Below are 26,950 nucleotides of genomic sequence, written 5' to 3' on the forward strand. Positions count from 1 at the left end.
TGTAAAGATAATACAGATTCCGCAACTTCATGGCATATTTTACAGCTAAAACGTAAAAAGTCGTTTTACAAACAAGCAGTCAGAGATGGTATCCAGGGACACACACGCGTCTCTCTCGCTTGTCTATAGCAGTTTTGTGTAAGGTCACGCTGAAACAACAGCGACACACTCGTAGTAGGTTGTGCTCCATCCTCCAGGTGCTCTGAGCCTATAGCACGGCAGGAGAAAAGTAGACCCTGGATTCTAATCTCTGACGGCTTGTTTGTATACACGACCTATAATATTTAGGTGTGATTTACGGCCATGAAGTTGTGAAATCTGTATTCTTTTTATACTCGCAACAGGTAGTTTTACATTTTGTTTGCAATTTTTGAGGCGGTCGGTCAGCTTTCTGTGGCGTCGTTTCAGAAAATAATGACATGCGCGCTCGACTCCACCCCCTCCCCGCACTGTACCGCGCCCCCGTGATACAAATGTATATGAAACAAATATAAATATTCACTTTTTCTCCGCCATCTACGTTTATAATCGTAGCTAAAGGTACTAAAGGTGCTAACTACGTACATATTCGTAGACAACCGCATACTCCATAATATGAAAGCGGCGACCGTCAATTTACCTTTTAGCATTGCTCCGGTTTCTATGGAGAGCCTCCGTCCTCACCAGCTATGGGATTTTTAACCCATTCTGACCTGAGATCAGATTCATACGAGTTTTCCACTGGACACACACTGGTCTGATTAACCCATTCTGACCTGAGATCAGATTCTAAAAATGTCAGTCGTTCTTCGATTTTTCAAAAAATAGCAGACCTACAAGCTCGTATCGCGCCACTCGGTGGCGCGATATGAGCTTGTAGATCTGCTATTTTTCAATAGCTAAAGCATAACATGATGCTGACACCAAAATGGGTGCCCATTCAGAATGGGTTAAGAGATGGCTGGGGTACTACTCATCTGGCAACAGTTGACCGAGTACGTACGAAAACAATTATGACAGAGTCTATAGTGGCATGGCTTGTAGACTTCATGTGGCCAGTCTTTGACGTTGGTAATCTATGGTATTCTACTATTGCGTCAGTGGTACAACATCACTTCAGTAAGAATGATTTAGCCTGATCCGACCGCCAATTACTTCCAGTAATGGCACTTTTTTTCCCACGTTTCTTCTGAAATGGAGACGTGTTGTGCCTCAACCAATCACAGTCTCAGCCTATACGCTTCAGTCCCCTCGGGCTATGGGATCGATGAGGTAACTCATCCGGAGCGCCACGGCTCTAACTTGCTGACTGTGAGGGGGGGGAGGGGCAGTGCTAATTGAATTGCGCTTATGTTACGGCATTGCTTATTTCTCACCTCAAATGTTTTCAGATATATATTTTTAGTGTACTGCTATTTAAGTTTTAAACGGATACATTTGATTAGCGGACAGACCAGCAGAACCAACAGTGTCACTATAATGAGAAACACCTGGTGACACAGGTGAATGAAATCACAATTCATCACCCCATGTTGATTGACCCCTGATGTTATCACGCAGTGCGTTTGCGTTTGATAGAAAGTAATTTTCACTGGACTTTTACGGAGTATTGACATAAACGCATTATTATTTCTCATCATTATGATCAAATATTGATAAAAAAAAACCCTCCGCACACTAGTTTCTAGAGCTCCATGAGACTTACTTTTGTCAAAGGCAAGGAATTGCAATGTTTCATCACTAGGTCTTCACCAGGCAATATATATATATATATATATATATGAAGACCTAGTGTCGAAACGTTGCAATTCCTTGCCTTTGATAAAAGTAAGTGTCTAGAAACAAAGTGTGCAGAGGTTTTTTCCTCCTCCTTGATGTTTTGCCTTTGATGCCTGCAGTCTGACACATCGGCAACACAACCAGAACCTGGCCTGAATATCCTTGTAGGCATTTGAGATGTGCACAACAATCTTCCCTGTGACCTCACTATATGACTCAGCCATAACCATATAAGGAGCCATCAATGCAGCTATGCCCAAATGCCCAAATATGGATGTTTTCGAACCTCAATCTGTCGTCGAGGCATCGGGTGCAAACGAGGCAGGCAGCTCCATATATAATGGGCACAAAAAGGGGCTTGAGTCCAGTGACGGATTAACCCATTCTGACCTGAGATCAGATTCATACGAGGTTTCCGCCGGACACACACTGGTCTGATTGACCCATTCTGACCTGAGATCAGATTCTAAAAATGTCAGTCGTTCTTCGATTTTTTTCAAAAATAGCAGACCTACAAGCTCGTATCGCGCCACTCGGTGGCGCGATATGAGCTTGTAGATCTGCTATTTTTAAATAGCTAAAGCATGACATGATGCTGACACCAAAATGGGTGCCCGGTCAGAATGGGTTAACCCCTCTCAAGGCCCTGGCGCTTCACCAAATCAAAAGGCCCCTATACAGATTCAGTCAATTAATTAATTAATTAATTAACATGCATGCGTTTAGCGCATATCCACTACTGCCTGCGCTGCCCGCTGGCACACAAGACACAGCAGGAACTGCCGCACTGGGCATACAGCCTTTCCAACTTCAGTCTCTGCTAAACTAACTGCAATTTTCCCGAAAAATAATTAGCCTATATCTACAAGCTCCATTAGCAGGCAGCAGCATGTTTTGTCTAAATTGTCTTTGTGGCCAACAAATGTAGCTACGTTTGCAAACAGTGCTGTTGACCATGTTGTTACATGGTCGTTACATGGTCCATATAACATGTGTGCACCAACAGACAATGCCAAGTTGCCAACATGCTATATTAATATTAGAACGTTTTAAAGACAGATTAATTATTGACGACAATGCAACCTGTGGGTGCAACGTCACTGAAAACTTTCATAATAGCAATTAAATTAATTTACTCACGAGTGCTGGAATCGTGAAATGGAGGATGTAAGAACACACTTTTGTTGCATTAGAGCAGGGTAAATATGAAGTGTTGCGCCAAGGTCTTGTTTATATTCCTCTTTACATAGGCTGTATGTTATTGTCGCAACAACACACGTTGGTCGGTCTGAGTGAGGGGGGCCTTCCTGAGCAAGGGGGCTACTGACGGCGTCGCTTACTCGCTTCCCCTCTGTCAGAGGAGGAAGCGACGCGCAGCCGTCGGGGATCCCCCCAAACAGACTGCTCCCCCCCCCCCCCCCCCCTCCCGAAAACTGCTACAGAAACTGTCAGACGAGAAGACCAAAAACACTAGCGGGGGTTCCTATGTTGCGTTATATTTTTCGAAAGAAGCAACAGCTGTACCTATAGTCTTGTACCAGGCCCTGCAAGCTTCGGGCCCTGGCGCTTAAGCTCCACCTAGTTCCATTGTTAGTCCGGCTCTGCATGAGTCGCATGACCATACATGGACATATAGGACATGGACTGACATGTCTGGTGGAAATGTATAACATGAGGGGCGCGTAATGGGCCCAAACTCTAGATGTGAGTCTAGACGTTACATATTTAAGCATATCAAAAAGGTAGGAGCACACACACCAAGATTAGGGAGGTGCTGCTGACCACGGCAGATCAACTTTAACCCATTTAGGCCTGACGTCGAAATAAATAAATAAATAAGTCTTCTGAAAGAATATATATTCAAAGATGTGTTGCCGAATTTTCACGATTTTTCAAAAATAGCAGATCTACAAGCTCATAGCGCGCCACTCGGTAGCGCGCTATGTGCTTGTAGATCTGCTATTTTTCAATAGCTTAAGTATTCTTAGTTAATCCATTCTGTACGGGAACCCCTTTTGGTGTTAGCAATATGTTATGCTTTAGCTATTTAAAAATAGCAGATCTACAAGCTCATATCGCGCCACCGAGTGGCGCGATACGAGCTTGTAGGTCTGCTATTTTTGAAAAATCGAAGAACGACTGACATTTTTTTAGAATCTGATCTCAGGTCAGAATGGGTTCGTCAGACCAGTGTGTGTCCAGTGGAAACCTCGTATGAATCTGATCTCAGGTCAGAATGGGTTAAAACACCAAAAGGGGTTCCCCGCCCAGAATGGAGAGGTGGCACAACTCGCAGTCGCTGTGGCAGTTCAGCCTGCCACTGAGACTGAATGGCTAAAGTTTGAATTATTATTTATGTTTCAGTGATATTTGTCATTGTGACTTTATGTATAGTGTGTGGTGTCCGATTAATTGATTGATAATTGCTTGTTGACTTCCATTGAAGGGAGCAACTACCAGCTGTGGGTTATGGGGAACATGCCAAACAGTGGGAGGGTTTGGATCATATTATGTGGATAATATTTATAGAATATTATGTAACACTTTAAATGTGTATATGAAATGTGATGTCTCTGGACATTGAGGAGTAACTGGGGTAATTGTGGAATCAATTTAGGGTTGGTATGGTCCATGGGAGGGGCTTATAGCCTATATAAGTAGGGAGACTTCCCACTGCCAGTCAGTCAATGCAGGACTGCAGAGGTGTGAGGACCTAGGCCGGGCCAACCTGCCCAGTTTACTGTGTCAATACCTTCGTTCTTCAATTTTGATGGTCTGTGAAAAGGTGAATAAAAACGGTTTTGTTATGCTAAAAAGGATTTTCCCATGAGTGCCCTTATTTTGGAGTAATTTGGAGTAATCTTAGCTGGTTCAGTGTCATTTTTGGGCACACTATACCCTCACTCAGGACACCTCCTCCTCCTTTTCAGAGTTACATATTTAAAATAATATATAGCATGCAGGGAGCTGCTTATTTGGCCTATATACATGCAGCGTGGACAATAAAGTTGGCACCGATCTGACCTGCGGTTTGTGATCGGCCCTTAGAACCACAGATCCATTTCTAGACGGCAAACCTCCCACAGATTTTTTGTATTTATTCAATTTGGATTCAATAAAACAAAGCAGTACTGAAAGCATATACATACGCTCATTCTGTAACACTCTTGGGGCTGTTAGTTTTAGACGGGTTTGTAAATCCTCATCTTCATGTGTACTCGCCACAGGGCTCGGGGTCAGCGGTTTACACCGTGTCGGGGAGGGCTGTGTGTGTGCGCCATCATCTCCCACGCTGCCTAGCCCAGCTTAGGTTACCTCACACCCCTCCAGGCAGGCAAATCAAGAGGTTTGCATGTGCAGCAAAAGATAGAGATCAGCACTGTCGACGAGCCCTTGTCACGGGAGACCAAAGAGTCAGTTTCGGTCGAGGGCTTAATATGCACAGGATGAACGCAAGACCAGACGCATTTAGATGTCAGTTTAGAGACTCACAGAGGTCGCTCCCAGTGCGTCTGAATGAGTTACGGCTCATACATACTCCAGTTTTTAGGTGATAGCTTGTCACCGCGGTGTAGTTTTTTAAAGGGTTGTGAAACTACACCGTTACGTCAGTCGCGGTGATGATCAGCTATCATCGCGGACACAGACCCACCTCTCTGTTTTTTTACTATCAGACAAGTCTTTTCACTCTAGGAGCTATCACCCCCGTAAACTGATTGGTCTAGAAGTTGGGTAAACCACGGGGAGGCGGGGTCAATCCTTAAGGACATCACCGCGAGTATGACGGCCTCGACTCTTATCACCGTTTTAGGTGATACGCTATCACCTAAAACGGTGATGACCTATCACCAAAAACTGGAGTGTGTATGAGCCTGTTGTGTTTTTGTTTTGTTGCTTTGATCATGTTTTATATACTGCAATCATGTTCTATATATGTACAATGTTTCACTATCATTTATATAGGTAGAGGCCTAGTACTTTACCCTTCTTATATTTATATGTTCCCTGTGTTGTTTTTATACTGTGCTGAATAAATAAATACACAAATACAATACCTTAAAGGTTTTATGACATTCATTTTCATTTCTTTTTCTTTTTCTTTTTTCTTTTAAGTTTTATGACCTCAATTACACCCAAAAAACCTGAACTTTGAACATTCAGTGGATTTTCTGTGGTCTGAAGTTTTCTTTGGGGTTTTTTGGGCCTTTTGAGCTACAATGAAAACAGGCAACACAGTGAAACAGTGACATCTGCTGGCAAATCCTATTGACATATATGGGATTTGCAGTAAGTGATGTCACTTACTGCCGGCAAATCAGAGCACCTGTTTGAGACAGAAAACCCCAGATCACAGAAAATCTACTGAATGTTAAAAGTTCATGTTTTTTGGGTGCAATTGAGATTAGAAAACCTAAAAAAAACAAGAACAATTCCAAAACCTTTTTGTTTATGTCACAATCCCTTTAAGCATAGTGTACGAGTCTAAGCGTAGTGTGAATGCACCATGAATAGATTGCAGACCATAAGTGATAACTCTTCATGTGACCCACAGTGCTCTGACTGGTAAAAAAACAAAAGACCAGCTATCAGGGTTTTTATGGACTTGTTATGCTGTTCATGTGCTGTCATACTCAAGTTGTTGTTTTTGTCCATCTCCACCCGACTGCAGCCACATCAACCAGAAGACCCAGTTTGAGAACCCGGTCCTGGAGGCTAAGAGGAAGCTGAGTGTGGACACCACGCCCACCGCTGGACCGCAGCTGACGGCCGCTCCCTCGGGTAAGCCCCCCTCCCACAAGAATGGACCTGAGGAGGACCATTCATTCTACTGTACAAATGCCTTCAAAAGTTTTCTGAAAAACCCATGTTTCTATGTTGGTCGTTCTCAAACATTTCCATTTCCAAGGAACCCCCAAAATTATATGTACAGTGCCCCCCCCCACCCGCCCCCCCCATTTGAGTTAAAAACGTGAAAGAATATATTATATTCAAAGATTTGCGACACATTTTCAGGTCTGAGCTTGCAGATCTGCTATTTTTCAATAGCTATACAGTATAACATAATGCTTAACCCATTCTGAACGGGGAACCCATTTTGGTGTTAGCATCATGTCATGCTTTACCTATTGAAAAATAGCAGATCTACAAGCTCATATCGCGCCACCGAGTGGCGCAATACGAGCTTGTAGGTCTGCTATTTTTTGAAAAATCGAAGAACGACTGACATTTTTAGAATCTGATCTCAGTTCAGAATGGGTTAATCAGACCAGTGTGTGTCCAGTGGAAACCTCGTATGAATCTGATCTCAGGTCAGAATGGACCGCGGCTCAGGCCTGTTCATTGAACATTGTGGTCTATGTTTAACATGTCCCAAATTGGAACACCACGGTTAAAGTCAAGTGTTTGAGTGATTGGTTGATTGATTGAATACTTTATTAGTCAGAAATGTAAACGGCATGATTATGATCATGCACTGATGATGGTCACATCACAGGTTTACAGGTATAAATAAAGTGTGACATTTGTTTTTTTGCACAAGCTCCATCATTCACCATCTCAGAAGGAGCAACTACTGTAATGTATATTAGATGCACTGGCACCTTATTCATCATTTATGTGTGCTCAAGCTGTGAATTTAGGATATAGATGGATTAGTTCTCAAAGATTGTAGATTGTTTGTTTTTAACTGGGTATTCTACATGCTAATATTTCCAAATTGGCAGTGGCTGCTGAGGGATTATGCTAGCAAGATATAGCTTACTCTTAGGGCTGGAGCTCGTTGATTTTTATTGATAACAAGCACTTTATCGATGAGGCTTATCGAGCAGGGTTCTTATCGAGCCCACTATCGAGCAGTATAGTGGTCCTAGGGTCTATACTAGGGCCTTCAAATACAGTACTTTTCTAACAGACGGAAGGCAATTAAAGAAACTGTTAACTGGTTAATATGTATACCATCACTTTAAAAGCGTAATTTTCTTTACCCGGACAGGACAGGCGGGACAGCGATACACTTTTAGAACGACATTGTGCCGGCACGGACGATTAGATTTATTTCTCGATCGCCTCTTGTCTTGATCGTTTAAAACATGACGTCATGCTCGATAACGGGCTTGATAAGTCCAAAGCTATATTGACAGCGGGTGCTCGATAAGCTTGTTATCGGGTCTTGTCGGGTATTGGTTATCGAGCGCTCCATCCTTATTCTTACAGCAGGTTCTAGTAAAGAGGGATTTATACTTTTCCTTTTGACTGGCTTCGTTCCAGTCATTTGAACGTAAACGGTTCCGGTCTGGGTCCAGTATAAGCTCATCAGACGGAACACTGAACAATGTCAACAGATTGCCATTCAATTCCTCATGCTCTCGCTTGGCAGATGTTTCCGACAGCGTCGCATTCCTCTTGTGTTTATTCGTTCTCCTTCTTCTCTGTGTTATGAGGAATCGACGCGGGAGTCAGCGCTATTGGGGATACACGTTCCAGCATTGTGCGTTAGTTGTTGCTTACCTGTGGTGGGGGAGGGGGGGTAAACAAAACTGCTGAATAACAAGGTATTAGATTAACCAAACACTGGGGCACTTCCATAATGTACGTATACCACAGGCTGAGAGATGTATGGCTCTGGAGAATGAAACACTCCAGCAGTTGACAGGCTTCTGATAAACAGCCTGTATAGTCTCCGCAGCAGCAATGAGATTCAATTTGAATAATGGAGCGGCGCTTTCGCTGGGCGGCGGAATTCGTTTGACAACTATGAAGTGGGGAGGAGGGGGCTCTCGTTCGCTCTCAGCTTTCTTTGGAAAAGCCCTCCCTTTTTGCTCAGCTCTGTCAGTCAGGCCCGGGTTTAAAGATCTCTCTAGAACGCAGGCGAGAGAGGGAGAGAGAGAGAGAGAGCGACGTGCTGCAAGCAAGATAAGAGGACTTAATTAATTTACGCATTAATTTAGTCAAATGTGACCTATATGCTTTTTTAATTACATTCCGGATCGCTCGCGTCGGTCTGCTGTCACTTGTTGCTGATGCCTTCCTGCAGGCCTCTTAACCTCTGCACAGGTCTGTCTGAGCCAACCGGCGTGCTGTGCGCCGCAAACAGTTGCTATAGGTCGTGTAGAGGATTGCAATAACACGAGTAAGCTCACTCGTGATTGTTTACACACCCGCGTGCGCGCACGCACACGCGCACGCACGTCGAGCACACATGCACACAGAGCTCATTAAGAGATTAGTATTCAGACCAGCCTCTTCCTTCCAGACACCCTTTTGGACAGAGCGTCTCATCAGACCTCTCTAGGGTCTGCGGACGATGATGATCCCCTACTACTACCCCCCATCGCTGTCGTTATGTACCCCCATGCAACCAGCCTTGTTAATGAGAATGAATGGCTAATGGTGGTGCAGCAGGAGGAGGGATGAGGGGGGGGGCTTCTCTCTAAATGCTGTTGTGACAGGGCCGGGGCGAGACCCCCCGACCTCCTCCTCGAGAACGCCGCAGAGCAAAGAGGAGGAGGAGAGACGAGCGGAGAAGTGCAGCCACATCCCCGTCACAGCACAGCACAGCACAGCACAGCACCCACACTTCGCTGGCCATAATTACAGCCGCTGACAGTCCTCCTCGCTGACATTTTCACATAATCACGTCGACCCTGGAGAAAAACAGACTGTCCCTTTGTGGGCCCACCATGGCTTAAAAATGCCTGTGTAAACATAGCCGTGGATTTCATCGCTCGACGCACACCCACCATCACACACCCCCACCCCACACACACACACACACACACACACACACACACACGTGCGCGTACTCGCTTCTCCGGCCCTCCCTCCGTCCGTCACCTCGGTCCACGTTGCTCTCTCGCGGCGGAGAGGGAGGCAGTGAGTGGCACTTGACATTGTGTGTGGCGTTGACAAAGGCGGCGAAGGCCTTAAGTGATCATTCGCAGTCTGACAAGACTTTAATCCTAGAACGGAGTGCACACACATACACACATGCACATGGACTCGTCGTGAAGGAGCGCGTCGCAATCTTTCTCCCTGTGCGCCCCCCCGCCTACTTATTATCCCTTATGCTTATTTTAGAGGAACTATATTTACATAGAACCAATCTAGGAACCCTCTCTCTCTCTGACACCACCAGCAGCACAGCCTGGAATGTCATGTTAATCATACTAGACTTAATCCTCGGCAAGAGAGCGGTCATGTTCGTCAGCCAATTTGCCGAACAATTATGCAAATCAACAATCCCATGACACTTTGCAAGTTATTATGGGTGGAGGGGGGGGTTCTATCTTCACATTAACTAATGAGATTGATCCCCCCCCCCCCCCCACTGTATCAGTGTGGGAACAGAGAGGCCCACTGTGTGCAGCGACGCAGTCCGTAACTCAACGTTCTCACAGTGCTATACTGTACGCCACAGGGCAGAGGCAAGCCAACGAAGCTCCGTTTATACTTCGACGTACAGTACAGTGTGACGTGTGGTCACACTCACTGAAAATAGGCGATGTACAGTACAAGCATCGCAGCAGCTTGTGGATTTTCCTGCGAGTATAAATGCAGCATGACGTTAAACTGTACCGTAGTTCTCTCTCTCTCCCCCTCTCTTTCTCCCCCGCAAACGTACTGTATGCAGAGCCAGGTGTGATCTCTTGTCCTATTAACCCATTCTGACCTGAGATCAGATTCATACGAGGTTTCCACTGGACACACACTGGGTCTGATTAACCCATTCTGACCTGAGATCAGATTCTAAAAATGTCAGTCGTTCTTCGATTTTTCAAAAAATAGCAGACCTACAAGCTCGTATCAAAATGCCTTCTCAATCAGTTGATCTCAAACTTTTCCGTGCCAAGGAAGGACCCCCAAAATGATATTGGCCGCACAGACCCCAATCTGAAAATGTTTTGTACCAGGAACCCCAAAGAAGAGAAAGACTTCAAATTTGATTAAAAAAAAAAATCTGCTATTTTTGAGAACCACAAGAGTTTTCTGAAAAACGTTTTTTTTTTTTAACCCATTCTGAACGGGCACCCATTTTGGTGTTAGCATCATGTTATGCTTTAGCTATTTAAAAATAGCAGATCTACAAGCTCATATCGCGCCACAGAGTGGCGCGATACAAGCTTGTAGGTCTGCTATTTTTGAAAAATCGAAGACACTTTTAGAATCTGATCTCAGGTCAGAATGGGTTAATAATGAAACTGTCAGGATGTAATAGACATTTTTAGAATCTGATCTTAAATATATTTCTATATATATATAGCTAAAATGTAAAAGGACACGGATGCTTTCCCGGTTCCAATGGGTTAATGCTAGTTCAATTAGCCGCAGTAAGTATCATCCTGTCAGACACAGACAGCGTGCTAGCGCAGTGATGATTGCCGACGGAACGGATTACGTGCCGCAGTGTGCACAGTTCCGTTTCTGTAACTCTCGCTCACTAAACTCGTGCACAGTATTTGCTCAACTCGCACAGTCTTGAATTTTAACTTGAAACTCGCCCGCCTCAGTCGTGACCTTGTGGTTAGACTCAGAGCGACATACTATATAGCGTCATGTTCCAGGATATGTACATGTACAGTATACGTCAAGCTGCCTCACCAATGGCGTTTCTAGGAATTACATTTTGGGGCTGGCAAGAATTACATTTTGGGCAGGCAAAGATGTGTTCATTCTCGTCTCCCCCTGCGCACAATCAGTAGCACTAAAGGTTTTCAAAGAGATATACCTGCCAGACAGTATGGGATACAAAGGCTGAAAGGCAGGCATTTGCGTTCCAATGGGTGATTGAGGGTCGCTCTCTATATACGCGCCAATACGGCCAATCCACTGTCCGCTAATAGTTCTCATGGTCTCGGGTCTGGATTTTGGCCAGGCAGAAAATGGATTTGGACAGGCGGACGGACGCCTGTCCTCGCCTTATTGTGGATACGCCTCTGTGCCTCAACGCTACAGAAATAGGAGATAGGCTCCTCGTCCTGTAGGGCCACATGGCTCGGCGAGGCTTAGGGCCGATTCATACTCCTATTTTACCGCTGTTTCGGCGCTGTAGTGCCGAAATGATTTCGGCTCGTCAGACATTTTCAGTAGCACCGAAGAGCCGACTTTAGAACGGTACCCGCCCCCCCCGAACCTCAAATGACGTCAAATTGTAGGCTTTACAGCGCCGAACAGACTTTTATTCGGCTCTAAATAGGAGTATGAATCGGCCCTTACTTTGCACCCGACACAAAAATACTCCCATCCTTCTTCAAGCGGCCGTGGCAAAAATAACATGAACGGGCCACCGTGGCAGCATGCCATGCAACACCACTGCTACTGCTTCACTCAACGTTCAGCCTCGCAAATGGATGAAAAGTGATCACATCCCACATTTCATTCATAAAACTCCATCCAAGACACCGATTAGTATTTATTGCAAGAGCAAAATGATTAATTAATTAACGAGGACAATTTAACGTTCCGAAATCACAATAATGACACATTTAATGACGCGTCCCTCCTGCTCTCTCTCTCTCTCTCTCTCTCTCTCTTAAGCCATTTTGGGTGGAACTCCTTTTGGTGTTTCAAGGATTACTTTAGCTATTGGAAAAATAGCAGATCTACAAGCTCATAGCGCGGCACCGCGCTACGAGCTTGTAGGTCTGCTATTTGTTTTTTTTAATCATGAAAATGTAGCGCAAATCTTTATATATATTCTTTAACCCATTCTGACCGGGCACCCATTTTGGTGTCGGCATCATGTTATGCTTTAGCTATTGAAAAATAGCAGATCTACAAGCTCGTAGCGCGCCACTCGGTGGCGCGCTATGAGCTTGTGTAGATCTGCATTTTTTTTTTGAAAAATCGAAGAACGACTGACATTTTTTAGAATCTGATCTCAGGTCAGAATGGGTTCATCAGGCCCAGGCCGTAGCGTAACGGTCTGGGCACCGGACTGGTAATCCAGTCGCAGTGTGCCGCGGGTTCGACTCCCGGACCCGACACGGCCTTTACTGCATGTCATCCCCCCATCTCTCTCCCGTTTCCTGTCAGCCTACTGTCTGTCCCTTCAAAAAAATCAATAAAAGGCGTAAGCCGCAAAAAAATATCTTTAAAAAAAAAGAATGGGTTCACCAGACCAGTGTGTGTCCAGTGGAAAACCTCGTATGAATCTGATCTCAGGTCAGAATGGGTTAAGAATCTTTGCTTCTGGGGGGGGGGGGGGGGGGGGGGGGGGTCCCTGGAACGATATATTTTCAGATAGAGATCGGCGGCCAATTACATATATTATTTGTGGAGTTCGTTGATATAGAAACATGGGTTTTTCCCCCGAAAACTGAAACCGAAAACCTTTAGAAGGCATTTTGTAGAATCGTCCTCAGGCCTAAAATGGGCTAATACATACCAACCCCTCATCCCCCCACTCCTCTCCTCCTCATCATGTCTACCATCCCATCCATCCAGGCACACCGGAGGAGCCGGGCGGCGGGGGGGCGCTGCGGGGGGGCTTCACGCGGGACCCGGCCCAGCTGCAGGGCTCCATCCTGCAGACGGCGCTGAGGAAGAGCCCCCAGGGCTTCGGCTTCACCATCATCGGCGGAGACCGGCCGGACGAGTTCCTCCAGGTCAAGAACGTCCTGCCGGAGGGGCCCGCCGCGCACGACAACAAGATCGCCTCAGGTATCTGTCCCTCCCGCACCAAGTAAACCCACTTAACTCAGATTAGACAGTACTTGGTTTAGACTATAGTCATTGGCTAGACCAGTCATTATAGTCCTACATCTACAACCTCAAACCCTCACCCTATAACCCTAACCTCCCACACGGGCCGCAGCACACCTAAACCTAACCTTAAACCCATGTCTAACCAATGGCTAGTCTAAACTAAGTATGCACCTCATTTAGTTCCACCTTTTTTTAACATTCGACTGTGTACTCACAGTATATCTCACAGAGTATGAACTCGTAAAGGACTTTACACATTAACTTTGGTTCGACTCTTCTCGTCCTTGGTGTTTAGTCATGCCCTCCACAAAGGCTGCTGCATGCTGTACACACATATACAAACAAATCATTTACAAGGCGCCCAACAAAAAAAAAAGCATATTACAAACAAAACATTCCTGTGAATGTCACAATGCTTGATCAAACGAGGACAAAATGTTTATGAGCTATACACAGCTCTGCCCCCCCCCCCCCCAACTGTAATCCACCTTCCATCAATAATGGTCCGCGGGTGTTCTGTTTATGGTGCGTGTCCAGATATTATACCGGGAGCCATATATTAGACATTATGAGACTGCTTATCTATCTACAGTTATCTACAGCGTGCCCGTATATTATTCTGAATTGAATAGACCTGTATGCAATATATATCTGCCCCCAATATCCCATTCTGGGCGGGGACCCATTTTGGTGTTAGCATCATGTCGTGCTTTAGCTATTGAAAAATAGCAGATCTACAAGCTCATAGCGCGCCACCGAGTGGCGCGCTACGAGCTTGTAGGTCTGCTATTTTTTGAAAAATCGAAGAACGACTGACATTTTTTAGAATCTGATCTCAGGTCAGAATGGGTTAATTAATCAGACCAGTGTGTGTCCAGTGGAAACCTCGTTATGAATCTGATCTCAGGTCAGAATGGGATATGCTTCCAATAAACGCACTGGGGCTTGTTGTCATGCACCCTTGCATGTTAGTGGCTCCGTAACTGTCCTTGTAGTGCATATATGAAGACCGTGATCACATGTGTGGCGAATGGTCGCGATATGAATCACTGCTGCCCGAAGCGCCATGGGATCCACACGAGAGGAATATTGATTGCACTGCACATTTTAACCCATTCTGGGCGCGAACCCCTTTTGGTGTTTTAAGCATTATGTTGCTATTGAAAAATAGCAGATCTACAAGCTCATAGCGCGGCACCGAGTGCCGCGCTATGAACTTGTAGGTCTGCTATTTTCGTTAAAATCGTGAAAATGTGCCTCAAATCTTTGAATATATGTTATTACAGAGTGAATGTTTTAACTCAAATCTTTGCTTCTGGGGGAGGTCCCTGGAACAACATATTTTTTCAGATCGGGGCAGAGGCATTATTACATTATAATTTGTGGGGTCCTTGACATGAAATATTGAGCACCACTGATATAGACACATAAGGTTTTTCCAGAAAACTGTCTTTTGAACTTTTGAAGACATTCTTTTAATTTCGATGTCGGATGCCTAAATGGGTTAAGAGCCACAACGGTGCTATTGCTAGGAATGAACAAACTGGAAGTGGAGAGAGAGTTATTGTGTTCATTGTTCATTCCCCTTGAGTGGAAGGGATATAATTAATATGAAAACGTAATGCATTTTAGTTTCATGGGATAATAATAATAATAGCAAGCAGTGGGCTCCTTTTCGTATTCATGACGATTGGGCTGAATGGTAAATGTCGTGGTGAAAGAATATTTAAGGTGGAACCTTTTTTAAATTCCAACCAGGAGTCCTATCTCCAAGGTAGGCGGGACATAAACGTAAACGGATGAAATAAAAAAAAAACACCAGTTTGACGACGTATTAATGTACACTGCATGTCCACTGCGCAGCCACTGCACTGCACTGCACTGCAACGTACGACGGTATCATTCACTAAACTCACCACCACACAGCCGTCACCTTTCTTTGTACTACTGAATCTGACACAGTGGACTCCTGAATCAAATTAGTGTTTACTTTTTTTTTACCCTAGGTTTTTCTCTCGAGTGAGAAAAGCATGGACAGAGTAGCATGACGTTTCGGCAACAGCAAGTATACAGGTGACATTATGAAACACGAGCCTGCTGCCTGCTGGCCAGACTGAGTAGCGAGTGACAGAACACATTCACGGAACACAGCGATTCAGGCTGGAACCCAGGCCCACCCAGGCCTACCCGGGCCCACCCAGGCCCACCCAGGCCCACCACTGTGGAGACGGTACCTCCAGCTTGGCAGAAAGAAAAAAAAACCATTCCTTGCTCTTACTGGGTCTGGATATTACATCAATCACAAGTTAATCATTTTTTAAACCCTCTACACCTGAATTGCAACTGTAGTTGGACCCCCTTTTTTTTTTGCTCTACACCAAATCTCTTCACCAAAAATATCAGATCTACAAGCTCACATCCACAAGCTTCTAGATTGACTATGTTCAGTGAATATTCCTCCCAGAGTTGGGATGCTCTGGATCCTAGTGGTTAACCCATTTTGGGGCGGGAACCCCTTTTGGTGTTGGCATTATGTTATGCTTTAGCTATTGAAAAATAGCAGATCTACAAGCTCATAGCGTTGCACCGAGTGCCGCGCTATGAGCTTGTAGGGTCTGCTATTTTTTGAAAAATCTAAGAAACGACTGACATCGAAACATAGCTTTTTCGGAAAACTGTCAGGATTTAGAAGACATTTTTAGAATCTTATCTCAGGTCAAAATGGGTTTAAGGGCGTTTTATATTTAGTCGCATTTAAGTCCGAAAATCTACACGCTCACGAGTCGTTACTGTATATCTGCTATTTCAGGCGCACAGAGCGGCATGCCAACCACCTATAAATCATGCATCGTAAAACTCCACTAAGATGGCGTCTCGCTGCCCTTGTGCGGTTCCTGAAAGCATTTAAAAGTCCGCCCCTTGCTCACAATCGAAGATTTCAATGTTTTGCATTTGCTTTGAGAGGCGGCTGTTATCTTTCTGTGTGTATAGCCATGGTTGTGCAATGGCTCTCTCACATAGTTGGCATGTGTAGCCGGACACACACTGGTCTGATGAACCCATTCTGACCTGAGATCAGATTCTAAAAAATGTCAGTCGTTCTTCGATTTTTCAAAAAATAGCAGACCTACAAGCTCGTATCGCGCCACTCGGTGGCGCGATATGAGCTTGTAGATCTGCTATTTTTCAATAGATAAAGCACGACACGATGCGAACACCAAAATGGGTGCCCGTTCAGAATGGGTTAAAGAGTGAAACCTTTTGCTGTGTTTGCTAGGGAATCGACTGTGTACAGTAGGTTGAGCAAATCCCCCCACAGGGCGCTTTACCGTTAACCAGCCATCCAGGCCTATATCTCAGCCAGGTCAATGATGACGGGACCTTCCTCCTCCTAGGGAGATGTTAAGGCAGGAGTAGAGAACTGCGGGGTCAAGTGACCTCTCTCGCTTTCAGTTTGATGATCTCACACAGTCATTAACTCTCTCACTTCTGCTCTCTTTTCTCTCTTTCCTAAGTTTCTGCAATGATGTGGCTGGTGCTGCTGCTGAGCAAACATTGAGAGACAAACAGATTCTATCCACACAAAGATCCTTGGCATTCATTTGACTCAGAGAGTGTACAAATGCAACCAATCAAGAGTTTAAAATAGGATAGATTTAACACAGAGGACTTTACTGTGCACTTATTCAGTGAAAATAAAAATTTTGGCTTTCGCCTTTTTATTTTTTACAGAGGGATAGGTATACAGTAGGCTGACAGGAAACGGGGGGAGAGATGGGGGGCCGGCCTTTACACGCAGTAAAGGCAGACGGGTTCGGGAGTCGAACCCGCGGCACACTTCCAGACTGGATTGCCAGCCAAGGTGCCCAGAAGGCTACGCCAGCCGCCCCGGGGCCTATTCAATGAATCTTTGATTGATTGATTGATTGATTGAATACTTTATTAACAGTTTGCAGAAAAAGCACAGGAAAGTACAGTCCAACACATGGTCTGCAATGAAGCCCAGTGGCTTGTTTTCATTCATATACAATTAATCAGAAAATCTCCCTCAGCCTTTAACCCATTCTGAACGGGAACCCATTTTGGTGTCAGCATCATGTTATGCTTTAGCTATTGAAAAATAGCAGATCTACAAGCTCATATCGCGCCACCGAGTGGCGCGATACGAGCTTGTAGGTCTGCTTTTTTTTTTTTTTATCGAAGAACGACTGACATTTTTAGAATCTGATCTCGGGTCAGAATGGGTTAATCAGACCAGTGTGTGTCCAGTGGAAACCTCGTATGAATCTGATCTCAGGTCAGAATGGGTTAAGCCTTATTAATAATTGATCTAAAACATGAATTCCATAGGGGGACGTTTGAAAGCACTGATTTTTATTCGGGTACTACTTTTTTGTCATTTTGTCATCTCCGTGACACGCTGCTCACCGTTGTGAAATGAATGGCTGCTCCACACCTATCACTCATGTCTCTGCAAGCCTATGTCTATTCAGCTCTGCAGGTCACTCTGGCTGTTGAACGGCAATGATTTCCCATTGCCTGGCTGCATCGTGTCCTTGAGTCCAACTCACACGTTTTCTAATCTACGCCACGTCAGAGAGGATGAGGTGTGAGAGAGTGTTTACCGGTCCACGGGGGATGGGGAAATTACTATTCTCCATTTTACCCAGCAGATGCCGATTGTTGCTCGAATAGCTCTGTTGAACATACAGGAAAAGGTCGGACTGTTAAAAACCCTTTTGGTGTTAGCATTATGTCATGCTTTAGCTATTGAAAAATAGCAGATCTACAAGCTCTACAAGCTTGTATTTTTGAAAAATCGAAGAACCACTGACATAGAAACATAGCTTTTTCAGAAAACTGTCTAGAAGACATTTTTAGGTCAAAATGGGTTAAAGGACCACTTCACCACTTTTCAACCTATCTTCATATAATAGGTCCTCACTAATAATCATGAAATAATTGCAAAAAAAAAATCTACTCTGTCTGTGTCTCATAGGAGGGCTGTGGGCAGTTCAGAAACAGTCTTCCAGTGACATCATCGATGGGGAATACAAGCTAATAAAAACTGCAGGCTTTCTAGTCCTGAAAAGTTGCAATGCGAAAATGGAAGCCATTGTTCTCACGATAAAGCAAATCAAAACATTTTTGTACAAAAATCTTGTTTAAAAAATAATCTGCCTAATGATGATGTCACTGGAAGACGGTTTCTAAACTGCCCACAGCCCTCCTATGAGACACAGACTGAGTAGAAAAAAATCGTGCCATTTTATCATGATTATTAGTGAGGACCTACTATATGAAGATAGGTTGAAAAGTGGTGAAGTGGTCCTTTAAGGCCGGGGCTAAGTGCCTTGCTCAGAGAGACACATAGACCAAGTGAGAAGAAGTTCAAACTGGCGATCTTTCCGATTCACAATTCTTTTTCTTGTCCACAAAAGCCACTGTTTCTCAATATCGGTCTTGGGACCACCATGGGGGTCCAAATGGACCCTTATGGATCTAAAATTCTGAGAGAGTAGAAATGGAACTAAATCCATTTGATATCATTTGTACATATGTGGCAGTTCAGCCTGCCACTGAGACTGAATGCCTAAAGTTTTAATTATTATTTATTGTGTATGTTGCAGAGAATTATATTATTTTGCGATATGTATGCACTATGCATGTATGTGGGTTGTTGCTTGATTGCTAATTGCTTGTTGTCTCCATGGTAGGGAGCAACTATCAGCTGTGGGGTGTGGGGAACATACCAACAGCAATGAGGGTTCTCATTGTTTAGATGATATGGTTAATTGATTGAATAATAAGTTATGTATAATAATAATGTGATGAATAATAATATGTGTTGTCCCTGGACATTATGAAGTACTGGTGTAATTGTGGAATCAATTCAGGGTGGTGTGTTCCAGTGGGAGGGGCTTAGCCTTTATATGTAGGGAGGCCTCCCATTGGCTGGCAGACAGTCACAGTAGGACTGTGGAGGTGGAAGGAGGCAAGGAGCTAAGGGCCACCTGTCCAGCAATCACTGTACCTTTGTTTTGGTGAATAAAGACAAACAGCTCTGCATCAAGGACTGCCTGGAGGTTATAACATATATATTTTTATTTTTATTTTTATTTTTATTTTAATTTTAATTTTAATTTTAATTTTAATTTTTATTTTTATTTTTATTTTTATTTTTATTTTTATTTTTATTTTTATTTTTATTTTTATTTTTATTTTTATTTTTATTTTTATTTTTACTGCATATCAAACTGGGCGTTGTTGAAATGAAACGGGCCGAGAATTAATGCACTAACCATATAAACGGATTGATTGATTGATTTGATTTGACTCCTCCTCAGGTGACGTGATCGTGGACATCAACAGGAGCTGTGTGCTGGGGAAGACGCACGCCGACGTGGTGCAGATGTTCCAGTCCATCCCGGTCAACCAGTACGTGGACATGGTCCTCTGCCGGGGCTACCCGCTGCCCGAGGACACCGGCAGCGGCGACGACGCCTCGGCAGAGGCCGGCCACTCCCCCTCCTCCGCCTCCAACCACCGGGACCACCACCACCACTACACCGACGGGGGGACCCTCTCGAGGCAGGCCACCGCCGCAGCAGCAGCGGTGGCGGTGGCGGTGCCGGCCACGATGACCAACGGAGGGCGCCATCATCATCATCATCATCATCAAACGCACCACCATGCTCACCCGCCGCCGCCGCACGCCGCCCCGGAGGCCGCGGCCGCCCCCGCCGAGACCCCCACGACTCTGCTGCAGCCGGAGCTGGTCGGCGTGCCCCTGGTGAAGGGGCCCGGAGGGTTCGGCTTCGCCATCGCCGACTGCCCGCTGGGCCAGAAGGTGAAGATGATCCTGGACGCCCAGTGGTGCCGCGGCCTGCTGAAGGGCGACGTCATCAAGGAGGTGAACAGGCAGAACGTGCAGACGCTCAGCCACTCCCAGGTGGTGGACATCCTCAAGGACCTCCCGGTGGGCAGCGAGGTCAACGTTCTCGTGCTCAGAGGAGGTAAGACGCAGTAAGATAAGATAAAGACAAGTGAAGCCCACCACACACCGGCTGCGTCCCCCGCGCGCTGGCGCGCGGTCACGCCTCGCCTGCCGCGCCGATGCACCGCTGTTCTATTTTCCAGGCGTTGCCGCGCGGCCTCCACCCGGCTATCCGTGGGCGTATATAGTCAACAAAACTCCCCAGCCGCGTGGCGCAGACGGTGTGTGTCGGGCTTAAGACGCGCGAACGCGGGAAGCCAACGCAGCTCGTAAATTGCAATAACAACAATTAGAATAAATTAACGTACTTTAGTTTTTTTTTTTTTTGTCTTTTTTATTTAGTTTTTAAGTTAAGTTTTTTTCTAAAGTTCCTTTTTTAGTGTGTGTATGTGTGCGTGCGTCCGTGTGTGTTTTTTTTAAATTTTCTTTCGTTTGTTTTTTACGTTCTTGTGTTGTGTGTGTGTGTGTGTGTGTGTGTGTGTGTGTGTGTGTGTGTGTTTTTTGTGTGTGATACAGCTGCGCCCGGTGGTGTTACAGCGTGACACACAGAGAGACAGACAGACAGTTTAGGCCAGCTTCTATAGTTAGTGCTCACTGCATTCGCAATAAGATAAAACCTCAAATGACATCAGGTGGGCCAACCAAAGTGCCATGTCCTTAATATGAGGGTGTCATTATAGTAATCATAGTAACATGCTGGTTGCCATTATTGTACATCTCTGGTGTTACTTCTTCTAGGTGAAATGTTTTCTATATCACACAGAGGGGAAAACGGTGTGCGACGACGCACTGAGCTTGTACATACAGTATGCGTTGACTGAGAGCAAGAGACAGCAGCATTGTCCATTTAGAAATATATATTTATTTTTGGGGCTTTTGCCTGGACAATAACACAGTAGGTTGACGGGAAACGGGGAGAGAGAGAGAGAGAGAGATGGGGAGTGACACGGAGCAAAGGCCACCCGGATCGGGCCTGGAACCAGCGCCACGCTGTCAGGCTACATTGAGCCTATATGTGCCTGGACCGCTACGCCAGCAGCCCGGGGCCAGCATTGTCCCATTTAATCATACAGTTATAGGTTACAGGTGCATCGTTATGCAGTGGAGGTGTGATGAGATGTAAACAGCCTGACCGGTATGTTTAAATACCCTGCCGTGCTGTGATGATATGATCACAGCCTTGATCACAGCCTTTCTGTCACATTCAAAGAGGGGTCTGTGTTTACCGGTTGGCCCACGATTGTTCCATTTTGTCCTAACACTGCAGTGCAGTAGCCTAGATTCCGGAGATCCAGGGTTGCACCTCCCACGTATCAGGTGTTCTCTGGCGGGGCTCTAGCTATACTCTGAGCTCCAGGGGCTTGTCCTGGGCACGTGCTGCTGCTGGTAGCCCTCCCTGCTGTGTGGGTGTGTGTGTGCGCTGTCCTTCCATGCACTCCGTGTGTGCGTGTTTGAGAGAGAGAGAGAGAGCAGTGGAATGTTAAATTGTCCTCGTTAACAATCTTACTCACATTATCTTTATTTTGCTCTGGGAATAAATATGAATCGGTGCATTGGATGAGTCAAGATCACAGCCTTCCGGGTTGAAGAACACAAACACATCTGCTGGGCTGCTCGCAGGTTGGTCAGAGACCACGGATTAAGTTGGGCTTTTCTGTCAGGCCAGCAGCTAAAGCTCACCTTCAATATGATGGCAGCAAACAAACATGGTCTCTTGTGCTGTTTTGTAAGCCTAGTACCCTAAGGGATATGTACTGTAGAGGCACTGACCCCCCCCCCCCCCCCCCCCCCTATGTCTTTAAGACATAGTAGTAAAGAAACGTGTTCTTTCATACAGTACCTCTGAGCATAGTATATGTGTCTATGAACCACCTTGCAGGTTACTAGAACAGCAAATATGTGATGAGGTTCACATAATGCCTAAAAGAATGGCTTATTTTGCCATTGCCCCCCTCTCTGTTTTCTCATGTTGTGGCACAATAATCCATACTGCTGCTGGAGTACACTGCCACCTACTGACTGAGTTAGTTAGTGTGTGTGTGTGTGTGTGACTGTGTGTGTGTGTGTGTGTGTGTGTGACGTGTGTGCCTTTTCTGTCTAGAATTATAGTGGGTTGAGAGATATTTGGGATAGAACTTCTTAGGGAAATATCGATTATTATATATATTTCATATATTGGGTCCTAGCTTTTGGTCAACACAAACCAGAGGCGAAACCTCTGCTTTACCGTCACTGGCTAATCCTTTATATCCAACAAGAGCTGTTTCCTGCTGGCTGTCAGAAATACATACATAAAAAATGAATGAATTAAACTATGTTGGCCCTGTAACTGTAATCATTTGATTCAATCATCGATATTGCACAAAACAAAAAGTGTATTGCCTTATTGCACATTCTCTACCCCCCCCATCCCTTACTGCTGCTATAGGACTCCTCGTGGGACTTTGCCAAGGATTTAATCTATCTTTATCTTATTAGTAATTTAGTATATCTTAGTTTATCTTCATTATTATTGTTGTTTTTTTTTGGCACAGTATTGCAGACCTTAGAATACGGTAAACACTTTTCACTGCTTGTACCTGTATGACTTGTACTGACAAATAAACATTGAGTCTTGAATGAAATGTCTGCTTTTCTCATTCATGTATTATTATTATATTTTTTCCATTCATTCATTCATCTCTCTCTCTCTCTCTCTCTAGGCCATTCCTCTCCTGTGAAATCACTGAAGCCGGTGAGTTGGAAGTTCTTCTAATTGCTCTTACAAATTCACATCTTTTATAGAGATCATATCTCGTGCAGTAGTCCAGCTTCTGCCGAAGGAGCCCAGCTCCGTTAAATCTGTAAGATGTTCTTCAAGCCTACGCTGGAGCTGGGAGATGCAGAGGATAAGACTACTGCTGAATAATTGAACAGAATGCTACAACTTTGCCTTCGGTTACCCGCAAGCACCAGGAAGCTTGTGCACAGTGTTGGCAGTGGAAGTTACATTATTCAGGGACTATTAGCGAGAATGACTGTTATATCTGGAGCTGGCTGCGGGTAAATGTACTGGCTCCTGGCAAACGGTAACTTGACATCCTCCTGCATCTCGGTGTTTAAGATGTTATAGGATGTTCTACAGTTGGTTCCAGTTTGGTTCTCCTTAATGGCCTGCCTCTTTAAAAAAGGGGATAGAGGAGCTGAAACTGAAAAAGGTCCAACTCACAGTTACTTACATTACACCGAATTCACAACCAGCTGTGGTATTCCACCTCTGTGTTCTGAGAAAGTGGCAAGGTTCCATGTATCGCCATATGGAGAGGACCGACACTTTCTACACTGCAGTCGGTGGCAGAGCCAGCAGAAAGGTTGAGAAAAATGTATCCATGCGAATTCAGTTTGAAATGAATGTCGGGGCCGTGTCGTTTTGTCTCGGCTATCACTCTTCTCTGAATGTAAAACATTGTGTGTTTTCAGTGCACGGCCCCCGCGTCCCAAGCCGTGTCCCAGCTGATTCCCCAGCAGACGCCCCATCCAGTGGCCCAGCCGGCGGGCCAGCCTGTGCCCCTCCTGCTGCAGCCCCGCCAGGAGCTGAGCACCAGCAGCACGGAGACCCTGAGCCCCCCGGAGTACCACCACCCCCAGCCCCTGCCTTTCCCCTCCAACAACACCCTGCCGCGCTCCTCCTCTCCCAAACCTGACCCCTCCGAGCTCTACCTCAAGTCCAAGGCCCTGTTGGACAGCAAACGTAGGTTCACTGCCAAAAGACACGACACTGGCTGAACTGATTCTCATGTTAGCTCCCCAACATGTGTATCGTTACTGTCGGGCGGTAACCTTGTATGGGAAGCGAAGACCGTATGGTGGACTCCATGTTGCTCCCTGGAAGGAAAGAAACATGCGCAGTTGAGACCAGGAAGTTGTACATGACCAAATTTGGGCATGTACAACTTCCTGGTCTCAACTTGCTTTCCTTTAATGTTTGTATTCATTGCACTTCCGGCGTGAGTTTGGCTCCTGTGAAAGTGTCAAAGAAAGTGACTGCAGTTTCTTCCAGCATGTGAAATGTCCCTTTAAGGTCTTGTTAATACTTTTCATTGGTCAAATATTTATAAAACAGACTAATCCATCTTCGCTTTCAGAAATCTTCAAAAGTAGCAAAAATAGCCGATCTACAAGCTCAAATCATTGACTATTTCCGCTTTTGTGTGACACGATTGAACGACAAAGTAGCATTAATTTACAAAAAATATAAAATAGTTGAAAGTTAGATATGCAAGGTTTCTACCCGGCAGCAACGGTACACTGTAATACTTCTGTTTTATCACATCTTTGGTGAATGTCTGAATTCAGAAAATAATATTTTGCCATGATATACTAGAAGTAAAAAAAAAAATGGCCTTCATGAATAATCTCACTGACTAGTTTCTGACCTCCAGGCCTAATATTCCTTTAATCCTTATTTAAATTGTGATTCCTTCTCTTAGCCCCCAACACCAAGGACCTGGACGTGTTCATCAAGAGGAACCAGGAGTCGGGCTTTGGTTTCAGGGTCCTCGGAGGCGAAGGACCCGATCAGCCGGTAAGCTTCGTACACTGATTTATATGCAGTGTCCTGACGCCCGTGACAAAAATAGTTGATCCATTCTACAATCTATTCACAACGTGAATCTGAACACAATAAATACAGCTGATCAGAGTCGTGAGAGTGTGATTGCAAATCCAGGTCTGATCTTTTCCTTGATGAATTCCTGTAACTGATGAATTCTCTTGAGTTCAAAAAGAGTGCAAAAAAAGAGTGCAAAAAGCCAAGCAAAAGTGCACATTTCACACATTTATGTGAAAGCTCACAGAAAAGTAGGTTATGTTAAAATTATAAAAGCAGGCGGGGGAGCTAAAAAAAATAAAAGAATATAGAGAATTGACAGTTATCGAACGGTAACAATATATTTTTGTAATAGATATGTCTTTTATCTAGAATAGATTTTAAGGTCCTTCTGCTGGTTTTTAAATCTCTCCATGGAAATGCACCTACATATTTGTCCGAAATGCTCCCTGGGTACGTGCCTGGAAGAGCTCTTAGATCCTCGGGAACTGCTCTCTTAGAGGTTCCTAAGACTAGACCAAAGACTAAAAGGCATGGAGAAGCAGCCTTTAGCCATTATGGTCCTGTAATGTGGAACAGCCTGCCAGTTAACCTGCGGCTCTCTGAATCCACAGACATTTTTAAAAGAAACCTTAAGAACCTTTTTAACATTGCTTTTAATTAGCTCATATCATTATCCTTGTTTATGTTATCTATACTGTTTCTTTTTAAATGTTCTTTATTTTTCCTTCTTTGTTTTCCATCTCCTTTATTGTTTTTTATATTTGTAAGCTGTGAAGCACATTGAGTTGCACTTGCTGTATGAAATGTGCTATACAAATAAAGTTTTGATTGATTGATTGATGTCGTGCTGCATTAATGGCCGCTATACTCCTTGGTTTTCCGCAGGTGTACATCGGGGCCATCGTGCCCCTCGGCGCCGCGGAGAAGGACGGGCGCCTGCGGGCGGGGGACGAGCTGCTCTGCATAGACGGCGTGCCGGTCAAGGGGAAATCCCACAAACAAGTCCTGGACCTGATGACCAACGCCGCGCGCAACGGCCAGGTCATGCTCACCGTCCGCAGGAAACTGACTCACACAGGTGGGTCTGATGACGCAGGTGGATTAACTCTAAATGTTTACGGTATATTTTACTACCCTGAGGCCTTTAACCCATTCTGACCTGAGATAAGATTCTAAAAAAAATGTCTGTTTGAAAATGACAGTTCTCTGAAAAAGCTATGTTTCTATAGGTCAGTCGTTATTCGATTTTTCAAAAAATAGCAGACCTACAAGCTCGTAGGGCGCCACTCGGTGGAAATCGGGATTTCCTGAAAGTTCATATAATGGCCTGTTTTGGCGCTGTCATTGGGCCCAAAAAAACCCATAGCCCCATAGAAGTCCATGTATTTGGGCCCAACTTCACCTAGACTGTATTACCTTAATAAACATGGTCATGAATACTTTCTGCTTCCAGTCACTAGTTTAAAGTCTCATTTCTAATGTCATAATATTCTTTTTGGAAAATGATGGTCCCATTTATAATTTATTTTACCATAAAGTCACGTATGTTCTGAGGGGCGTGGCTACCGTTACAGTCTATGATCGGGATCCCCCACCCACTCGAGTCAAAATAAAAACCAACGGAGAAGAAGGGGGGAAGTCCCGCCTCGTTGTCTGCGCCAGCCAATGGCCAGCTGGGCCAAAACGGATCTAGAAAGATGGCGACTTACAATACAAGGACTGACAGGCTTCATTTTACGTTCATGTTAGACCCGGGGAATGCTTTGTCCATATTTTTTACAGTCTATGGTGCTACCGTATTACTAGAATGGTTAAAATAACAGTTTATGCACTAAAAAAGTTCTGTATTGCAGCTTTAACCCTCTAAGACCCAGCGTTGCTTTTTAGCAACAATTTTATTT

At 44.9% G+C, this 26,950-nt stretch overlaps 1 protein-coding gene across 1 annotated transcript in view; it reads left to right on the top strand.

Moving 5' to 3' along the window:
- The window catches only part of magi3a (membrane associated guanylate kinase, WW and PDZ domain containing 3a), a 209,401-nt gene that overhangs the window by 160,191 nt on the left and 22,260 nt on the right, over positions 1 to 26,950 (top strand). Inside the window, exons 8-14 of the mRNA XM_083769595.1 lie at positions 6,428 to 6,537; positions 13,201 to 13,416; positions 19,809 to 20,477; positions 23,161 to 23,192; positions 23,918 to 24,188; positions 24,928 to 25,022; positions 25,935 to 26,127. Coding sequence (XP_083625721.1) covers positions 6,428 to 6,537; positions 13,201 to 13,416; positions 19,809 to 20,477; positions 23,161 to 23,192; positions 23,918 to 24,188; positions 24,928 to 25,022; positions 25,935 to 26,127 — 1,586 coding nt within the window. The remainder of the gene's footprint in view (positions 1 to 6,427; positions 6,538 to 13,200; positions 13,417 to 19,808; positions 20,478 to 23,160; positions 23,193 to 23,917; positions 24,189 to 24,927; positions 25,023 to 25,934; positions 26,128 to 26,950) is intronic.

The sequence above is a fragment of the Protomyctophum parallelum genome, assembly GCF_964188405.1.
Source record: "Protomyctophum parallelum genome assembly, chromosome: 7".
Lineage (NCBI taxonomy): Eukaryota > Metazoa > Chordata > Actinopteri > Myctophiformes > Myctophidae > Protomyctophum > Protomyctophum parallelum.